General features: G+C 34.7%; 2 protein-coding genes across 5 annotated transcripts in view; both read right to left on the bottom strand.

Annotated features, from left to right (window-relative positions):
- Positions 1-357, bottom strand: part of LOC127522556 (uncharacterized protein C2orf73 homolog) — a 6,022-nt gene extending 5,665 nt beyond the window's left edge. Inside the window, exons 1-2 of the mRNA XM_051912652.1 lie at positions 201-357; positions 1-117 (exon numbers count right to left, since the gene is read on the bottom strand). The exon at positions 1-117 is cut by the window's left edge and continues 91 nt beyond it. Coding sequence (XP_051768612.1) covers positions 1-117; positions 201-271 — 188 coding nt within the window. The 5' untranslated portion in view covers positions 272-357. The remainder of the gene's footprint in view (positions 118-200) is intronic.
- A 4,963-nt stretch (positions 358-5,320) lies between these two features.
- acyp2 (acylphosphatase 2, muscle type) lies at positions 5,321-15,948 on the bottom strand. 4 transcript variants are annotated; one of them, XM_051913413.1, is made up of 4 exons: positions 15,764-15,948; positions 15,495-15,511; positions 15,027-15,136; positions 5,321-6,490 (listed from the first exon to the last, which is right to left on the bottom strand). In XM_051913413.1, the coding sequence occupies exons 1-4, from the start codon at positions 15,894-15,896 to the stop codon at positions 6,376-6,378; spliced, it is 375 nt and encodes a 124-aa protein (XP_051769373.1). In that variant the 5' UTR covers positions 15,897-15,948; the 3' UTR covers positions 5,321-6,375. The 4 variants fall into 4 exon arrangements, with proteins under 4 accessions (XP_051769373.1, XP_051769374.1, XP_051769376.1 ...); XM_051913414.1 differs by lacking the exon at positions 15,495-15,511 and having other exon boundaries at positions 15,783-15,946; XM_051913416.1 differs by lacking the exon at positions 15,495-15,511 and having other exon boundaries at positions 15,764-15,917.
- Between the last annotated feature and the right edge of the window lie 4,688 nt (positions 15,949-20,636).

Genomic DNA, 20,636 nt, shown 5'->3' with positions numbered 1-20,636 from the left:
ACGTTGCGGGTCTCAGGCTCCTGCGGGTCTCTCTCAGGATATTTATGGTTCTGATAGACTCGGAGCGGATCAAGACGCTCCGGCACCGTTTCATCAAAGATCCTGAAGGTGTTTGAACTGCAGATATAGAGGAGAGAGAGTTAAAACACCAGAGCTTCAGGAAAGCAGGGCACATTAGAGTTACAGTAACACATACTCACTGGAAACACTCCCAAACCTTCTTTTTTCGAGGCAGACATATTTCTGCATTATGGTACATTTGCTTTTCCATTGAATTCAGAATAAAGAGGGTTCAGAGCTGTTGGCGACCGGTTGCCATGCAACAGTGACGATACGAAATCTGACACCCACTCAAGAGGCTGCTACTATAAAACAGACAATGTGCAGAACACAAAATAATAGAAATTATGTAATCTGTTTATATAAGAGAGTAGGTCTGCTCTGCCTGCAGAAAAATACCATATTTATTTGGAAATGTTATCATGGTTGTGTTTTTACAAAGTGTGTTTCTGAAAGAGTCTCTTCTGCTCAGCAAGGCTGCGTTTATTTGATCAAAAATACAGTAAAAATAGTGAAATATTATTACAATGTAAATCAGCTGTTTTCTATGTGAATATATAGTAAAATATAATTTATATCCTGTGATCAAAGCTGAATTTTCAGCATCATTACTCCAGTCTTCAGTGTCACATGATCCTTCAGAAATCATTCTGATATGATTTGATGCTTCATATTTTTGTTGAAACCTTGCTACATTTTTTTCACTAATTTTTTTGACTAATAGAAAGTACAGCATTTATTTGAAATATATATATTTTTGTAACAATATGTCACTTTTGATCAATTTAGAGTGTCACTGCTGAATAAAAGTATTTAAAAATCATAATAACCTCAAAATTTTGAAAGTATGTCAATAATATCATTCCATATGAATATGGTAACCATCCAGTACCATAGAATTAATCAAAATACCATGATTTTGCCTTCTGATGCAGTACTTTTCAATTATAGTCAAGTGTTTCCACTTTTTATTATTCATTCATTTGTACAATTATGACAAAAATAGATGTTTTTGTTGAAAATAAAGTCCATGTTTGCATTACTCCTGCTGGAGAACATGTGTATTCCAGAATCACAATTTTTCCACTACTAAGAAAAAAAAAACCTCAGTGGAAATCTGAAAACAAATGAGTTTCCTGTTCTTTCACTGCTTCCTGTCTGTAATGTGGTTAAACACTCATCAAATGGGGATGTAAATAGATGCACAAACATGTTAAAATATTCATTATTTATCTATTTGCACATGTAACCGTGTTTTTACCATATATACTGTATATATATATACACACACACACACACTCTATAAATGCTGGGTTAAAATGGACAAACCCAGCAGCGGTTGGGTTAAATGTTTGACCAACATGCTGGCCAGTTTTATTTAACTCAACAATTGTTTAAAAATGACTATTTCTTGCTTAAAATGAACCCAAAGTATGTTGGAAATTAAAAATCAGACACATAATTACTAGAGGAAACAATAATAATCAAAAGGTGAACATTTATTAATAAGCAATGGTACCATACCCTCTATGGTACGCAATATGATATCAATAAGGAAAAAAATTATTTGTGTTGTTTTTCCTGCTTAAAATTGGACACTTTAACAATATCAATAAATATTTTAATACATTTTTAATTTATTGAAAAATTGAAACATTTGGTATTTTCATGTAGGAAAAAAAGAAATATATTTATTGAAAACATTAATTTTTTGAACAAACAAATTTATCCAGTTTTAATGTATTAAAAGTTTCATATTTAATAAAAAGTAACATTTTATATCCAGCTGTTGCACAAGTATTACCAAACCATCATATTATTATGTTATTATATCGAGTTATCATATCCATCTTCATCCTCATCTCCATCTTCTCTCTCACCCTCACTCTCTCCCTGACGGATTGTCACTATGATTTCATCTTCCTCATCCTCACCCTCATCACCTGCCAGTGCTACCTGTGTTTTATACATTTTTGAAGTGCTATAGAAAATGTGCAGATCATAATATATGCAGATATAGTATGTTAAAGGGTTAGTTCACCCAAAAATGAAAATTACTCACCCTCATGTCGTTCCACACCCGTAAGACATTCATTAATCTTAGGAACACAAATTAAGATATTTTTGTTGAAATCCGATGGTTCAGTGAGGCTTCCATAGCCAGCAATGACATTTCCTCTCTCAAGATCCATTAATGTACTAAAAACATATTTAAATCAGTTCATGTGAGTTCAGTGGTTCAATATTAATATTATAAAGCGACGAGAATATTTTTGGTGCGCCAAAAAAAACAAAATAACGAATTATTTAGTGATGGGTGATTTCAAAACACTGCTTCATGAAGCTTCGGAGCGTTATGAATCAGCGTGTCGAATCATGATTCGGATCGCGTGTCAAACCGCCAAACTGCTGAAATCACGTGACTTTGGCGCTCCGAACCGCTGATTCGACACGCTGATTCATAACGCTCCGAAGCTTCATGAAGCAGTGTTTTGAAATCGGCCATCACTAAATAAGTCATTATTTTGTTTTTTTTGGCACACCAAATATATTCTCGTCACTTTATAATATTAATATTGAACCACTGTACTCACATGAACTGATTTAAATATGTTTTTAGTACATTAATGGATCTTGAGAGAGGAAATGTCATTGCTGGCTATGCAGGCCTCACTGAGCCATTGGATTTCAACAAAAATATCTTAATTTGTGTTCTGAAGATGAACGAAGGTCTTACGGGTGTGGAACGGCACGAGGGTGAGTAATAAATGACATTATTTTCATTTTTGGGTGAACTAACCCTTTAATTACTATTTTTATAAGTGCATTACAAAATCATGTGAAAATGCAAATATATTTAGATAATTCTAACTCTTTCATACATTTGTATTCAAACCTATTATGCCTGTATGGCCTTATGCAATTCCGTTATGGTACAATTTTGCCTTGAGGCAACACACAGTTTTTTATTATTTTCTCTAAAACATTTGATGATATATAATGTAAAGTTCTTGAAAATACTTCTTTACTTGCCAGTGAAGGTGACTCGTATTTTTTGTGGGTGATTAAATGGATACAAACAAGTGAAAAAAACACTTTTCATTGGAGAAAATATGGAGCCATGTGACGTGCTGAAACAGGACACAAAATTTGACCTGTTGGTCATGTTTTGGTCATTTTTTCACTTTTATTGATTAGTATTTGAGTTATTCTGTCCTGAGATAAGTTTGATCAATCAATTGGTACCTTATTTTATTAAAAACAAACTAAAATAGACCTTGTTGCCTGGAGGCAACACCGTACTATAGAGGGTTAGCTAAATGTTTAATATTTAATTATTATTCATTATACATAATAAATGTTTATTTCCAGCATATTTTGGGTTCATTTTAAGCAAGAAATATAGTAATTTTTAAACAATAGTTGAGTTAAATAAAACTACCCAGCAGATTGAGCAAACATTTAACCCAACTGTCCATTTTCAACCCAGCATTTTTTAGAGTGTGTGTGAAAATATATATATATATATATATATATATATATATATATATATATACAATCAATAAAATGATTTTTCAATACTATTCAGTTTATTTTAAAAATTCATTTTCATTTAACACAATTGTATTATGTGTCTCATTCAAACAGCTGCATCGTGTTAAACTGACTTGAATCAGTCGTGTTTTGGCTCAACTCAATATTTTCATGTTGAAAAACATGTTTTAATTAAGTAGGCCAAAAAAAAAAAAAAAACATTTGATGCTTGTTCAATTTACTTAAATAAATGAAGTTAATCCAACACGATTCCTTTCAATCACTTTACTTAATCCATTTGAGTGTAGACTACATAAATGATAAAACTAGGATTATATATATCTATAATTCTTACTATTAAAAAGAAGCATTCACAAACACAGAATGTGTCTAGAAGTTAAAAGGGAAAGTCAGATTAAATGTTCAGCAGGTCAACTTTAAATATGTTAAAAGACCTCGGACAAACACGCTTACAGACGGACGGTCAGGAAACCCTGATCCAATCAACCAAACCCCGAGTCCATTAAAACACTGAGTGACCGGCGCAATCCAACTCCACTGCAAATACAGTAAAAATACAGTAATATTGTGAAATATTATTATAGTTTTAAATAACTGTGAATATATAGTACAATATAATTTATTCCTGTGATCAAAGCTGAATTTTCAGCATCATTACTCCAGTCTTCAGTGTCACATGATCCTTCAGAAATCATTCTGATATGATGATTTGCTGCTCAAGAGACATTTCTGATTATTATCAGTGTCACATTTTAGTGGAAACCATGATACATTTTATTTCTCATGATTCTTTGATGAACAGAAAGTTCAAAAGAACAGCATTTATTTGAAATAGAAACATTTTGTAACATTCTAAATGTCTTTACTGTCACTTTTGATCAGTTTAATGAATCAAATTCCACTTTTGATACAATGTTCCACTAATGTTTCAATGACATTCAGTCATCTTTAGCATCACTTAAGTGTCCAAATACTTGTTGGTCTCAGTGAATCATGGGAAAGTGCTTCTCGAGCTCATTTGATTCTGGGAAACACAGAGCGATCCCAAACAAAGAGCCCGGCACATTCCATCAGAGGCCCGGATCTGGGCTCTCTGGAGTCTGACGGATATTGCGATTTCATACAGACTCAGAAGTGATCACAGCAAACTGTTCCCAGACCAGTCTGAGAGCGGCCCGTCTATTCAAAGACACACTAACCCTCGTTAAGCCTCTGATCTAATCTTGCAACTGTCAGCTAAGAGGATTCCAGCCTCCCTAACCGGCGCACATGCAGATTTGCTGAAGTGAAGCATGCTGGGAGAAAAAGGACACCCTGGGGACTCTGTATTTGTGTCTCTGGGGCAACATGTACAATCCGGGAGTCGCTTTGAGCTCAATTCTAAAGACATTATGCTGTTAATGATAATTCCAAATGCATTTGTGACGGACAGAAGCTGACGCTGCACAAAAGCGTCACACGCTGAAGTCTGACACGGACGCCACCTTAAGAGATCTCTGTGAGGGCGGCCAGGTTTTCCATGGAAACAGAACCCCCGGATGCCGTGATTGGTCGATTATGCATAAAGTGAAGATCTCCTGAAAGAGGATAACGTTTGTAGAATCAGAGGATGACTAATATTCATATCAGCGAGAGCCCGTCATACTCATTTAATAAGCAGCCAAAATGTATCATTTGCAATAAAACAGTCTGTTCGATGTTTTGGTGTATTGATAGAGGTTTATTAGTCTGATAAAACTTTACATCAAAATAGCTGTTTTTAATGTGGACATATATATATATAATTCTATGGAATAATTTGAAAGAAGTCTCTTCTGTTCAGCAAGGCTGCATTTATTTGATCAAAAATACAGTAAAAATAGTGAAATATTTTTACAATTTAAAATAACTGTTTTCTATGTGAATATATAGTAAAGTGTAATTTATTCCTGTGATCAAAGCTGAATTTTCAGTCTTCAGTGTCACATGATCCTTCAGAAATCATTCTAATATGATGATTTGCTGCTCAAGAAACATTTATGATTATTATCAATGTTAAAAACAGATTCATATTTTTGTGTGAAACTGTGAAACATTTTATTTTTCAGGATTCTTTGATAAATAGAAAGTTCAAAAGAACAGCATTTATTTGAAAAAGAATATTTTGTAACATTATAAATGTCTTTACTGTCACTTTTGATCAATTGAATGCATCCTTGGTTAATAAAAGTATTATTTTTTTCTGTTTTTTATCAAAATTTTGAATGGTAGCATATTAGAATGATTTCTGAAGGATCATGTGACACTGAAGACTGGAGTAATGATGCTGAAAATTCAGCTTTGATCACAGGAATAAATTACAGTTTACTATATATTCACATAAAAAACAGTTATTTTAAATTATAATAATATTTTACAATTTTTACTGTATTTTTGATCAAATAAATGCAGCCTTGGTGAGCAGAAGAGAGCTGAATTCTTTCAAAAGCATTAAAAAAATCTTAAAATATATAATATTTTATAAGATAACCCATTTCAATTGTTCATATTGTTTTTATTTTTGTAGAATGTTGAGTTTGAATAGATGGATCACATAAATCAGATTGGCAATTCTCAAGTTTGTGTTTTGCTTTGAGGAAGTTACATAAGATCCAACAATTTATTCATATTTACAACCCTATATATGCTAATAAATATTAACAGCAGATTACAATGATGGGGTTACGGTTTTGTTCTTCTTCATCTACCAACTATCAGAGTTTGTTGTCTGCCGGTGCCGTTTCAGTAGCGAGTGCCAAATCCACGAATCTCCAGTTTAGAGATGTCTCTCTCGTTGGTGAACTGAGCGCGGTGGATTCGAGAGCTGGGACTGCCCACCTTACTGAGCCAGTACTTCCTGTAGATGAGAGACAGAGAGACAAAACATGTTTGGTCATTTTAAATGATCATGGTAAAGGACTGTAAAAATGCTACAGTAAAAACCTGTTCATTGGTTAACAGCAAATTCCCTTAATATATATGGTGAAAAACGGGAAGATCTAACAGGACATTTATGCAATTTTACAGTTAAATGTACAGATTCAGGAAGTAAATACAAACAAAAAACACAAACTGACATTCCCACAATTCCCTACGGGACACGTTACATTTGATGGTATTTTGTTTCAATAATTATGTTTCTTGCTTCATTCATGTACATTAGGGTTTTATGTTACATTTGATGTTGTTAAATTAATATTTATTGATTTATTTTAGTGCCATGATGGTTTGTATTTGTATGACACTGCTTCAGCTTGTGCAAGAGCGACTTGTGATAAACTGGGGGTTATCAGTATATTATACAAGTGCAAAACTAAGATGGAATATCAACATAATTAAGTAATGAAATATACAGTTTCTTACTGTATATTTTAAGTTCAGTCCTGTAAAATCTAAAATGTTTCTACCCACCAAAAAGGTTCTATATAAGGAGGAATGTCTCAAATTACTGCATAATACTTTGATGTTTAAAAGGTTTTTTTTCTAGTGACAAACTGTTTACGAGCTGCTGCATTCATAAAATTTATTTATTAATTAATTGAAATTGATTTTGAACAGTAACTTATAAACCTTTAAAAGACAGCTCTACTGTGAGCTATGAGGTTGTTAATCGATGGTGTTTGCTTCTGCCTGCATTATTTTAGCTTATTTTTAAAATAATTCTGTTGTACAGCAGAATTCCTGGTGAAAAACTACATTACCCATGATGCTGTACAGAAAATTCCACCAATCAGAGAGTCGAAAAAAGCAACATGTGCCAAAATAGCTCCGCCTACTACAAATTACGTAATCGAGTCGATCTCACTACGTTCTCAAAATACTGAAATGTTTATAATTAACCGATTAATTAAGTGATGATTGAGCATTAGTGATGAACACCTGCTGTTAACAAGCAGAATCTGCTGAGATTTAATGTCTTCTTTTATCTTCAATTGATTTCATCTAAGGCTGTGGCTGAAGTCAGTTGTAGTTCTTGTGTTTCTCTTTTCTTCAGTGATTCTGCTTGTTAACAGTAGGTGTTCATCACTAATATATATATTTATATATATATATATATATTGCAATAAACTTAAAATATATTGTTTTTATATATATAGTCAACATTAGTAAATAAGTAGTTTTATATTTCTCCATCTTTTTAATTAGATTATGCTATTCGCAATGCTTCATGGGATAGTTCTTTCCCTCTCTAAAGGCGTGTTTTTGTCTGATTTTCAAAAACTTTTTTTGCTTCAAATCAACAGTTGTAGTGTTGTGATTCTCCTCGTAGCTGATTGGCTTGGGTCATGGCTTATAACTCTTTAACAAAGACTTTTTTGAATTCCCTATGGGAAAAATGAATGGAAAAAAACACTTCTGGAACGAGCGCCGCTAAAAATGGGGGAGGGGACTGTTTCACTCTATAGGCATCATGTTTACACAGCGCACACAACGCGTCTGCACCTTTTCTCAACATGGGGATAGAAGAGGTGTCGGTTAATAAATGTAAAAAAGTAACTTGCATTACTTATTTGAAAAAGTAACTTGGAAAAGTAATCTGATTACGTAACTTGCATTACTTGACAAAACCCATCAAAGTTACATACAGAAGCTTTTCTCGAGTGTAGTTTTCACAGTTACAGCTGTCGTAAATTTTACGGGTTTATTTTTTTACAATGCAGGTTTGGAACGATATATAGCGGCGTAAAAGAAACGCTAACAAAACTCCACCAGGAGGATAAACAGCCTCCATTTTCTTTCTCTTTCTCGAAAACAAGGGCGAGGCGCACACACACACACACACACACACACACACACACAGGCAGCATCTCTCGTGCAGTGCTCCTCAGAGGGCTCTAAATGCATTATTCTCCCCTGTGGGCCGCAGCGCTGATCTCATATTGGATAAGAGAGTGTGCGGTCAGACCATCTGCATGGCTGCACAATATTCAGCTCCATAATGGGCCTGCCAGGAAGAGGAGGAGCCAGTGTCAAAGAGAACAGGCACAATCTCTACAGCAACAGCACAGGAACGGCCCCTGTGATACAGCCAGCTGTACAGATTGTGGGAATGACGGATTACAGACGGATCCGGGTTATTCTGGGGTTATCAGCCGTTACGGCCTCGGTTTGTTTTGGACCTGAGAGGATTTCATCAGGGTGTGGTTCACTCAATACTGAGGAAATCCAACCCTGAAAAAGAGGAAAAGACACTTTTACATGAATAGTTGTCACATTACTATTTTAAAAGCACAAGTCACATGTTGATTCGTTTAGAGAGATAACTATATGGTGGATGAACTACATTGAGGATACCCAAAAACTACAATGAGCAACCCAAAAAATCCTGTGTCCAAAATATATCTTATTTTATATATATTACATTATTTTAATTTATAATTATTTAATGGCCTCTTCTGTGTTTTCATATATACAGTAGGTGATACAGAACTCTTTAAACACAGATGACAATTAACTTTCCGTCATTCTCACGCTCTGAATGATTTTCCGCTCTTCTGAAACACTTTCACTCTCTTTCACAAACACCGTACAGCTGTTCTCTGAATATATAAACACTTGAGTCTTTCTAGTGTTCATTGTGTTATAAAGGAAAGGAGTTTCCGCTGGTGAGGAAGTCAGATAACATTGATACACTGTAATAGGAAGGAATTTCTTCATACAGATTCGCATTTCCATAAACCTCAGTCTAACAATCCGTCGGACGCTCTCACTTGAGGAACATGAGGAAAGCACCAGGAACACAATGCTACTTTGATACCAAAACACCAGCAACTACTTACTAACTGTGACTGCAATTGTGTTACAGGTATCACTAGATAATAATAAATAAATAAATAAATTTCTTATATTTAATTCTTATAATATTTAACAATAAATAATAAAAAATAAAGAAAAATATAACACTAATATTATACTATATACAGTAGGTACGGAAAGTATTCAGACCCCCTTAAATTTTTCACTCTTTGTTATATTGCAGCCATTTGCTAAAATCATTTAAGTTCATTTTTTTTCCTCATTAATGTACACACAGCACCCCATATTGACAGAAAAACACAGAATTGTTGACATTTTTGCAGATTTATTAAAAAAGAAAAACTGAAATATCACATGGTTCTAAGTATTCAGACCCTTTGCTGTGACACTGATATATTTAACTCAGGTGCTGTCCATTTCTTCTGATCATCCTTGAGATGGTTCTACACCTTCATTTGAGTCCAGCTGTGTTTGATTATACTGATTGGACTTGATTAGGAAAGCCACACACCTGTCTATATAAGACCTTACAGCTCACAGTGCATGTCAGAGCAAATGAGAATCATGAGGTCAAAGGAACTGCCTGAAGAGCTCAGAGACAGAATTGTGGCAAGGCACAGATCTGGCCAAGGTTACAAAAAAATTTCTGCTGCACTTAAGGTTCCTAAGAGCACAGTGGCCTCCATAATCCTTAAATGGAAGACGTTTGGGATGACCAGAACCCTTCCTAAAGCTGGCCGTCCGGCCAAACTGAGCTATCGGGGGAGAAGAGCCTTGGTGAGAGAGGTAAAGAAGAACCCAAAGATCACTGTGGCTGAGCTCCAGAGATGCAGTCGGGAGATGGGAGAAAGTTGTAGAAAGTCAACCATCACTGCAGCCCTCCACCAGTCGGGGCTTTATGGCAGAGTGGCCCGACGGAAGCCTCTCCTCAGTGCAAGACACATGAAAGCCTGCATGGAGATTGCTAAGATGGTGAGAAATAAGATTCTCTGGTCTGATGAGACCAAGATAGAACTTTTTGGCCTTAATTCTAAGCGGTATGTGTGGAGAAAACCAGGCACTGCTCATCACCTGTCCAATACAGTCCCAACAGTGAAGCATGGTGGTGGCAGCATCATGCTGTGGGGGTGTTTTTCAGCTGCAGGGACAGGACGACTGGTTGCAATCGAGGAAAAGATGAATGCGGCCAAGTACAGGGATATCCTGGACGAAAACCTTCTCCAGAGTGCTCAGGACCTCAGACTGGGCCGAAGGTTTACCTTCCAACAAGACAATGACCCTAAGCACACAGCTAAAATAACGAAGGAGTGGCTTCACAACAACTCCGTGACTGTTCTTGAATGGCCCAGCCAGAGCCCTGACTTAAACCCAATTGAGCATCTCTGGAGAAACCTAAAAATGGCTGTCCACCAACGTTTGACAGAACTGGAGAGGATCTGCAAGGAGGAATGGCAGAGGATCCCCAAATCCAGGTGTGAAAAACTTGTTGCATCTTTCCCAAAAAGACTCATGGCTGTATTAGGGTGCTTCTACTAAATACTGAGCAAAGGGTCTGAATACTTAGGACCATGAGATATATCAGTTTTTCTTTTTTAATAAATCTGCAAAAATGTCAACAATTCTGTGTTTTTCTGTCAATATGGGGTGCTGTGTGTACATTAATGAGGAAAAAAAAATGAACTTAAATCATTTTAGCAAATGGCTGCAATATAACAAAGAGTAAAAAAATTAAGGGGGTCTGAATACTTTCCGTACCCACTGTATATATGTATATATATATATATATGTGTGTGTGTGTGTGTGTGCATAAAATTTTTTTTTAAGTTATATATATATATATATAAATTATAATAAACATATTGGATTATATAAACTATAGCTTAATAATAATATAATATCATTTATAAATGTATAATATAATTTATTAATATATAAATAATATCATTTATAAATATATAAACTACAATTACATAAATATATATACACATAAACAATAAATTATAATAAAATATATACAAATATATATTTATATTAATATATTTATTTATATAAAAATATTATATATTTATTATATTAGATTATAAATATAATATTAAACACTCCAGATAATACTTATATTTTATAATAAATAATATTATATTAAATATAATATTAAAATGTTTACTTTTTTAAATTATATTTATATTATATTATAATAAATTATATTATAAAAACAGTTAGAAACAATAGTTTAAAAACAATAATAAAATATAAAAATATAATATTAAATACTCACTCAAAATAATATTTATAATAAATAATAATATTGTATTAAAAACAATATATTAAAATGTTTACTTTTTAAATTGTAATTATATTATACTATAATAAATGATATTATAAAAACATTTAGAAACAATAGTTTAAAAATATAATATTAAATACCCACTCAAAATAATATTTATATTTTATAATAAATAATATTATATTAAATATAATATTAAAATGTTTACTTTTTAAAATGATATTTATATTATATTATAATAAATGATATTATAAAAACAGTTAGAAACAATAGTTTAAAAACAATAATAAAATATAAAAATATAATATTAAATACTCAAAACAGTATTTATAATAAATAATAATATTGTATTAAAAATAATATATTAAAATGTTTACTTTTTAAATTGTAATTATATTATATTATAATAAATGATATTATAAAAACATTTAGAAACAATAGTTTAAAAATATAAAAATATAATATTAAATACCCACTCAAAATAATATTTATATTTTATAATACATAATAATATTGTATTAAAAATAATATACTATTAAATATATTTACTTTTTAAATAATATGTATACTTACATTATATTATATTTTGGGGATTTCTTCACATGATTACGCCTAAATATGAGCAATAGTAACGGTGACGTTAGCAACCCACAATAATCCTAAAAGTTTTGTGACAAAATGCTTTAAAACAGATGAAGTCTGCCACATCACAGGAGACAGATGTACATGTCATGCCAGCAGATCATAAACAGATCCTGATGATCCTGATGGGCTGAAATGCTCTCTGGCAACACTTCTACCCTTCAGAGCTCATCCAGACATAATTCAAGGATGGGTGGAGGCTGTCTGGGGACGATCCTTTGGGATCTACAGTCTCACTAACGTCACCAACACACACCCTAGAGAGTTCAATAAACCAACCCAACAAGCCAACAAACAAATGTAGAGCCAAATGACAAAAAAAGCGTAAACAGACTGATAGATGTCAAAAAAATAAGGTCATTTAGGTAAAGGAGAAACAAAGAAGGGGAAAACAAGTAAAGGGGGCGGGGCCTGGAGGTTTGCCATCCGCCTGTTTAAATATTTAATGAGCAAACACATTTCTGTTCACTCGCATCTCGTGTTCACCAGCTGGAATGAGGAAGAGGAAAAGCTTTTCTCCTGCAGAACTGGAGTCTCTGTCACTGGATCAGGCCATCGTACGATCACGCACACACACGCACACACACACACACGCACGCAGAGGGAGTTTGAGGTTGTGTAGAGTAAGTAAATAGGACACGGTCCCACCAGAGAATCACAGCTAAAAATGTCTTTACAGAGCAACGCCACCTTAATAACCTTCACATGAAACAGTCATTATCAGAGCTGAGAGAGGAGGACGGGGCTAGTTGTCACATGTAGTGATTCTCAAGCAGATGTTGGTTCAGTTTACTATTTTTCACATTGAATATCCTTTTTTACTGTGTGAATTCCATTTGATGTTGACTTTTAGACTAGAATCTTATATTTGATTTATTAATTCCTTTATATAATAAAGGAAGATCAAATGTTGTAATTCAATTAATTTACATTTCTGTTGTTCAAAATAATAGTTTTATATTTTTATGTTATCTTTTCCAAATGCATTTTTGTTTTGTGTTTTGTGTGTGTGTGTGTGAGTGAGTGTGTGTGAGAGTGAGTGTGAGTATGTGTGTGTGGGTGAGTGTGTGTGTGTGAGTGAGAGTGAGTGAGTAAGTGTGTGAGTGAGTGTGAGTATGTGTGTGTGGGTGTGTGTATGTGTGTGTGAGTGAGAGTGAGTATGTGTGTGAGTGTCTGTGTGTGTGAGTGAGTGAGTGAGTGTGAGTGTGTGTGTGTGAGTGAGTGTGTGTGTGAGTGTCTGTGTGTGTGAGTGAGTGAGTGTGTGAGTGAGAGTGAGTAAGTAAGTGTGTGAGTGTGTGTGCGTGTGTGAGTGAGAGTGTGTGAGTGAGTAAGTGTGTGTGTGAGTGTGAGTATGTTTGTGTGGGTGCGTGTGTGTGAGTGAGTGTGAGTGTGAGTATGTTTGTGTGGCTGCGTGTGTGTGAGTGAGTGTGAGTGTGTGAGTCAGAGTGTGTGAGTGAGTAAATGTGTGTGTATGTGTGTGAGTATGAGTGAGTGTGTGTGTGAGTGAGTGTGAGTATGTTTGTGTGGCTGCGTGTGTGTGAGTGAGTGTGAGTGTGTGTGAGTGAGTGTGAGTGTGTGTGCGTGTGTGAGTGAGAGTGTGTGAGTGAGTAAGTGTGTGTGTGGGTGCGTGTGTGTGAGTCAGCGTGTGTAAGTGAGTGTGTGCGTGTGTGAGAGTGTGTGTGATTGAGTGTGTGAAAGTGTGTGAGTGAGTATGTTTGCGTGGGTGTGTGTGTGTGAGTGTGTGTGAGTGAGTGTGAGTGAGTGAGTGTGTGTGTGTTTTCTGAACAATAGCAGTGGAAATGCTCAGTTTGTTTCATCTGTTGGTCCAAAACAAACTTCCAAAAGCAGTTTTTGTCTGAAGCTGCTGAATATCTGCACAAACACTCCTGCAGCTGCAGATCAATCTGACAGTAACGCTGCGATCACTAAACAAACGCTGAAGAGCCTCGTCTGAGTCTGACAGAGTCTCCATCGCCAGAGTAACGGTGTTTACACACTGATCAACAACTCACACACACTTCTGGATAATTATGCTCAAGAAATCGGCTACATTAATGGACTGCAGTGATTTCTGTACATTTGAACATCAACAGCGGTCAGCAAAGAGAGATTTTAGTTAATTTAATTTAGTAATATTTATGCATCACATTTCAGGCCTCTTACTCAATACAGAGCAGCAGATACTGTCACATGACCTCATTATCTCTCATGTTTAATTCAGTGAGTGACATCCAGTTATCATCTCAGAAATACATGCACTTATTTATATTATAAGTTTGTCCATTTTCAACCCTGCATTTTTTAGAGTGCAGTATACATCTCCAGTAATTTGCACAAATGAATGTCTGGTTCACATTTGAGACCGTGATGTCATAAAGCCCTCGCCCCTGTGTCGCCGCCCCGCCCAGACTGACATCATGACATCATGGCTCCAGGTCCCGCCCCGCTCGAGGGACTGCAGACCGGCACACGCCCACATACTCACTCAGCACAGGCTACAACAGCTTTTAACACACTAAAAGCTCTGAAGTGATAAAGCACTGCTGTCTCCATCTATCACTGCATGAGTGATTATAGGTTACAGCACAGTGTGAGATTCCAGTCTTTCTAGACTGTTCCATGACTGAAACGCTGGAACACTGACGCCATCTGCTGGTTAGAGGAGACACTGCACAAGAGAATAAACACCTTTATACAGATGCATACTCACATTTCTTTCACTTTTTCGGGAGGTCCCTGCACCTGTCCGATCACAGTGCCCTGTCTAGTGTTCTTTACCCAGCCTGTCACGCCCAGTTTCTTCCCTTCTTCCTCTGTATACTGCCATAAAACAGGACGTTTACAGGTTTGATCTTACATTAATGCATTTGGAAAAGCCAATTTCATTGCATTCAAAAGACACATTTTATAAGTTCATGCATAAAACCCACTACTTTAGCCATGCTTCACTAAAATATACTCAAATATATTATTTCAGCTAGTAGATCTAGCACTTGTTTATATTTGCACAATAATAAGTTATTTTCTAGTAGAATATCATAGTATTACCATGTTGAAAAACATAATAATACCATGTTGGTTAGGGTTAGTAGGTTCTGCCATCCTTCCTTAGTTAGGTTTATAAGCAAAATAACTTTGTAAAGCAAACTTAGTTTGTATTATCCATAAATTTCCTCACCATTCTGAAGCAAACACCTGAAAAAAGACAATTTTTTTTTTTTTTGGAATTCGTGTAAATGTATAGTTATATAAAATTGTTATTCATTTATGTAAACTTGTACTTTAAACACATACTATTAAAGAATAGCCAACATATTAGCCTATTATATTAAGAAATAAGCATGCACAATGGTGTAAAACCTTTTTGTGCTGTTGCATAAATATATTTTTGAAGGCGTGGCGTTAATTATTGTCGACAAGTTTTGCAAAGCAGTCAAATCTACCCACCCTGAACATTCCCGAATACCTCAAAATCTACAGAGACATATTTTTCACCGGCGTCCGAAGACATTGCAAACAATATTACAAGTGTCAGGACCAAAAGAGAAGTCCAGCAGATGTTTAAATTACAGATAATCATAAATAAAAGCGCTTGACGCCGCCGCCACTTGCAAGGTTGAAACCCGACACTCCTGCAGCGACCAGTGCGTCACGTGACACCTGTTACTTTTCTCAGCGTTTGACACGATGGACAAATCACAGTCGTTGTGGTGACAGGATGGTGAGATTTAAAGCATTGTTTTATATTGGTTGTTTGGCATGGGTTTCTATTCATATGTTTGACTTCAGTCTTTAAAAGTATCATATGTAGAATATGTCAAATGCCTCTAATAAGACAAAAAACGTCCAGGAATTTGCTTTCTAAAGCGGACGCGCGCCCTCTGGAGGAAGAGACGTCTGCAGTAGATTCATTCTCGCGAGAGTTTTCTAACTGGAACTGCTTTAGAAGACTAGGCTATATAGCTAAATTAGATTTTAATAATAGATTCAACATTATGTAACAAGTCTAATATATATATATATATATATATATATATATACCATTACTATGAATAATATCCTATATTTAGGAATGAGCAATGAATAAATCAACAAGCCTACACTAATTTAAAAATATTAAATATTAAAATATTATATTTTTTAAAATATTTTTGTCCAATCATTTTTTACTTAATGTAAAGTTCTGTGGCAGTACTATGACTGTACCAAAATGCTATGGTAATACCATAGTACTTTTTTTTTTTTTTTGCATGTAAAACCATCAAATTATTTTGTCTCCTTCCAGAATGATTGAATTTAAGAAAAAAGCAGACCAGATTACATCAATAACCACAAATAATGAGCTTCAGAAATGTGCCAACACACACAAAACACAATTTTCCTCTCACATCCTGATAAGATTTTAATATTCTTAGCCAGTTTTCCTCTGTAATCTAGTATGTTTATGATTGAAAAACAAGCCCAACTGTCAGAGATTAGACACAATGTGAATTCAAAAACATTTAGATTTGTGAACAAGCATTTTATTAGAGATGGAATTTGCATACAAGGCTTAGTTTAAACAGACAAATCCTTTCAAAAAATAAATCACATTTGGATTCGACAGAGACCTTCGACCCAAAACACCACAGGTTAAATGTTTTTGCCGTGTTTTCACACGTCTGATGATCAGGGATCAGACTTTCCATGCCTTTAAAAATCACAATCTCAAAGGTCAGCCTTGATGTTTGAGACTTTTTTGTAACATTATATGGGAATGTTTAATTTATGCTGAATATGGATGCATCTATTGTTTTATATAAAACTAATAAAATCAAGTAAAGGAAAAAGTAATGCATTAAATTGTGGTCTTATTAAACATTTTCAGTGAACTTATTTCTAATTTAATAGTCTAAAGGCCCGTTCACACCAAGGACGATAACTATAAGGATAACGATAAAGATTTAGTTCTAAAAATCATTCTAGATATAAAAGAATAGCAATGTTCACTCCATAGCTATAAAGATAACGATATAGAGAAACGATATTGTTGGGATCACTTTCAGAACGATTTTTTCCTGCTGTTGAACGATAAAACACTGACAGCCAATCAGAATCCATTCTAATTTAACGGCCCGCGCATTTAAAATGGCGGACGACATTGCGGAGAAGTTAATCGGTGATTTCCAGAAAAAGCCACCACTGTTTGACAAGTCAAACCCCCTTTTCAAGGATACTTTAAAGAAAATGGATATGAAAAACAGTCGGTCATACCCTCATAATAAATGGTGAGAATTATTAACGATGAGATCATTATGCCAGGCTAGCAAACAGTGTAAAATAAAATTACCTCAGGTATCCAGCGCTAGTTTCGCTAGCATTACCTAGCGTCAGTTGAACTTGCAGTGAAAAAGACTAGACGTTGTTTTTATTCCACTATATTGACATCGTCAGCTAAATTCACTGTTAGATTAGATCATTTTACACTCGAAACATAGCATGCTGAGGACATCTGCTGGTTAAAGTCATGTAAATGCAACAAGAACAGCAAAAACATGTTTAAAACGGCAGCGCGGGAGCTTAGAATAAACAGACCATTATCGTTTGTTGGTGTGGATGCAAATATAGTTATCGTTATAGTTATGTTTTATAGTTATCCTACTTGGTGTGAAATGGCCTTAAAGCAGTTAAAATGTGCTGATATTTCCTTCTCATTTAAAGTGACCATGAAAGAATATTACAGTGTTTATTCTAAATTATTTATCGGTACTCATCATTATTGTTTTAAATACATGTTCCTCCTAATCTTTAATCAGAATAACTTCCTCTTCTCTTCTCTGATGACAAGGGTGGGGCAACCTGTCACTCACATGAAATTCACCAATAGCAAACCGCAATCACCCAACCAGCCAATCGGCTGATTAAGGAGTAACTGCAAACACACACACACACACACACACACACACACACACACACACACACACCATTTGTTGATTTGTTCTGAGCCAGTAATGCCTGACAGAGAGGACCCATAATCCTAGAGCTCAGACTGACAACATTGTCGGCACATAAACACACACACACACACACACACACACACACACACACACACACACACAAAAGCTAAAACAATAAAGCTAATTATAATGCCAACAGACTAATCCAAACCCTGGCCTAAACCATTAAATTAAATGTTTACCATTTTTTGAATAAAAAGGTGAGGTTTAGATTCAGCTCAGTAAACTCTCTTACACACTTTGTCAACAAGAACGACTAATTACACTCGTGTAAATAAAGAAACTGTGATGATTCTATTGATGATCGTCGCTTAATTAACTCGACCGCCAGTCTGCTTATTATATAAATGGATTGATATCATTTCAGGGGGTGTTTGTGCCTGTTTCTTTTCTAACTGTTGTTGGTTTAATCTCTGTGTGGTTTATACTATCCACTGCTAAAGTGCCACAGAGCTTTTCTGTTTTGTTTTATGTTTTTTCCACCCATCAAACTCCATCAGGGCTGTCAGATTTGGCAGTATTGTGCTCTTACATAAGATACATCTGCAGCAAAAAGTGTTTAGACACTTAAGTCACACTAAAACATCATTACATTAGATAACAAAATATCAAACAAGGCCTTCGTGAGAGCATGAAAATATCAAGGCATCTGCAAACAAATGAAATTACAGTTCAAACATGGTGATAATATGGTAATTTTTTGCTCCTTAAGAAAAAGAAATGCATATAAATATAGCCTATATATGAAGTATAGCTATATTATAAAAATATTAGGCCTACTTCTAATTTAACTATAGTGACAAGCTCAGTATCGCACATCACATCAGAAAGTCCTAAAATTCCGTTCAATAATTCAACCCCTCACAGTCACATGGACAAAGAGCTTTATATTGAACAATGTTAGTGATTGTTAAGGGTTTGTGAATTCCCAGCATGCACTGCAGCATGAATAAATTATACAGTCGTTGTTTACTGGGTTTATTCACATAACTGCTGTTGATTATTAGTAGGCTAGTAGTTATGTGTGTCATGCTTTAATGTTTAGAGGGAGTATTTTCGCCTCGTGTATTTGTTAATTGTATTGTCGAGGTTAAGCGTCGAGGTCTGTTTGTGTTTTACATGAACTATCAACTGAAGGAAAACATAAGCTTATTGAAATCTTTGTTTCGCTTATTGTGTTGTGTTTCTGTGGATTAAATAGCCTACAAAATAATTAAAAGCAACTTAAAGACGATGGGAAAAACAGTCCTAAGAAACTCAAATTTATTGAAACTCAACTCAAATCAAATTGATTCGCAAAATGATTCATTTAAGCGCTCGAAACGCGACACCTGCTGGTCAAAACGGTGTAAATGCAATGAAAACAGCCCAAATATGCAGACACTTCTTAAAAATCCACTCGCAAATGTTTAATTGAAATTGTAACCTACAAATCATATATAATTAAACATTAAGTTTCTGTATAATAGTGTGGTATTTTATTATTTTTAGCATGTTTTTATGGACGCTTATCAGGCCAAAAAGAGACAATCAACTACTACTTTTCCTTTTTTAGTATATAAATGTGCCATTAAAATGTCTACTTTATAAAACTGTTCGAGATCAGTGTGAACAATACATTTCGAGACACGCGAAATTAAATCACGTGATTTTGGCAGGCGCGCTCCGAATCACTGGTTCAAAACAAAAGATTCGATTAGAACACTCACTAAACAATGTTTCATGGCAAATGACAACATATTCTAAAAAGGCGGTGTATTCAAATATGCAAATAAATAAATAAAAATCCACTCGCACATGTTCCATTGAAAATGTAACCTACAAATCAGATATCATTAAATATGAAGTTTCTGTATATGGTAGGCTGTTTTATTATTTTTAGGACTTGTTTTATGTGTTTTATTGACGCTTATCAGGCCAAAAAGAGGCAATCAACTACTACTTTTCCTTTTTTTTGGTATACAAATGTGGCATGAAAATGTCTACATTATAAAACTGATCGAGATCAGCGTGAATAATCAAATTTCGAAATCACGTGACTTTGGCAGACGCGCTCCGAATCACTGGTTCAAAACAAAAGATTCAAACGATATGTCGTGGCAAATGACAACATATTCTAAAATGGTGGTGTATTCAAATATGTAGCAGGCTCCACATGTGACAACATACAGAAATTTCTTTCCTAAATAAACCCTGCAGTAAACAAACACGTTTAAAATTGTTTCAACCCAAATTTGGGTCAAATATGGACAAACCCAACCGTTGGGTTAAAAATTTATTTTAAATTGGGTCCATTTTTTGACCCAAATTTGGGTTGAAACAAC

Source organism: Ctenopharyngodon idella, chromosome 11 (genome assembly GCF_019924925.1).
Source record: "Ctenopharyngodon idella isolate HZGC_01 chromosome 11, HZGC01, whole genome shotgun sequence".
In the NCBI taxonomy this organism is placed as follows: domain Eukaryota; kingdom Metazoa; phylum Chordata; class Actinopteri; order Cypriniformes; family Xenocyprididae; genus Ctenopharyngodon; species Ctenopharyngodon idella.
The sequence above is the reverse complement of the archived record's forward strand: the minus strand, read 5'-3'. Positions and strand labels throughout refer to the sequence as shown.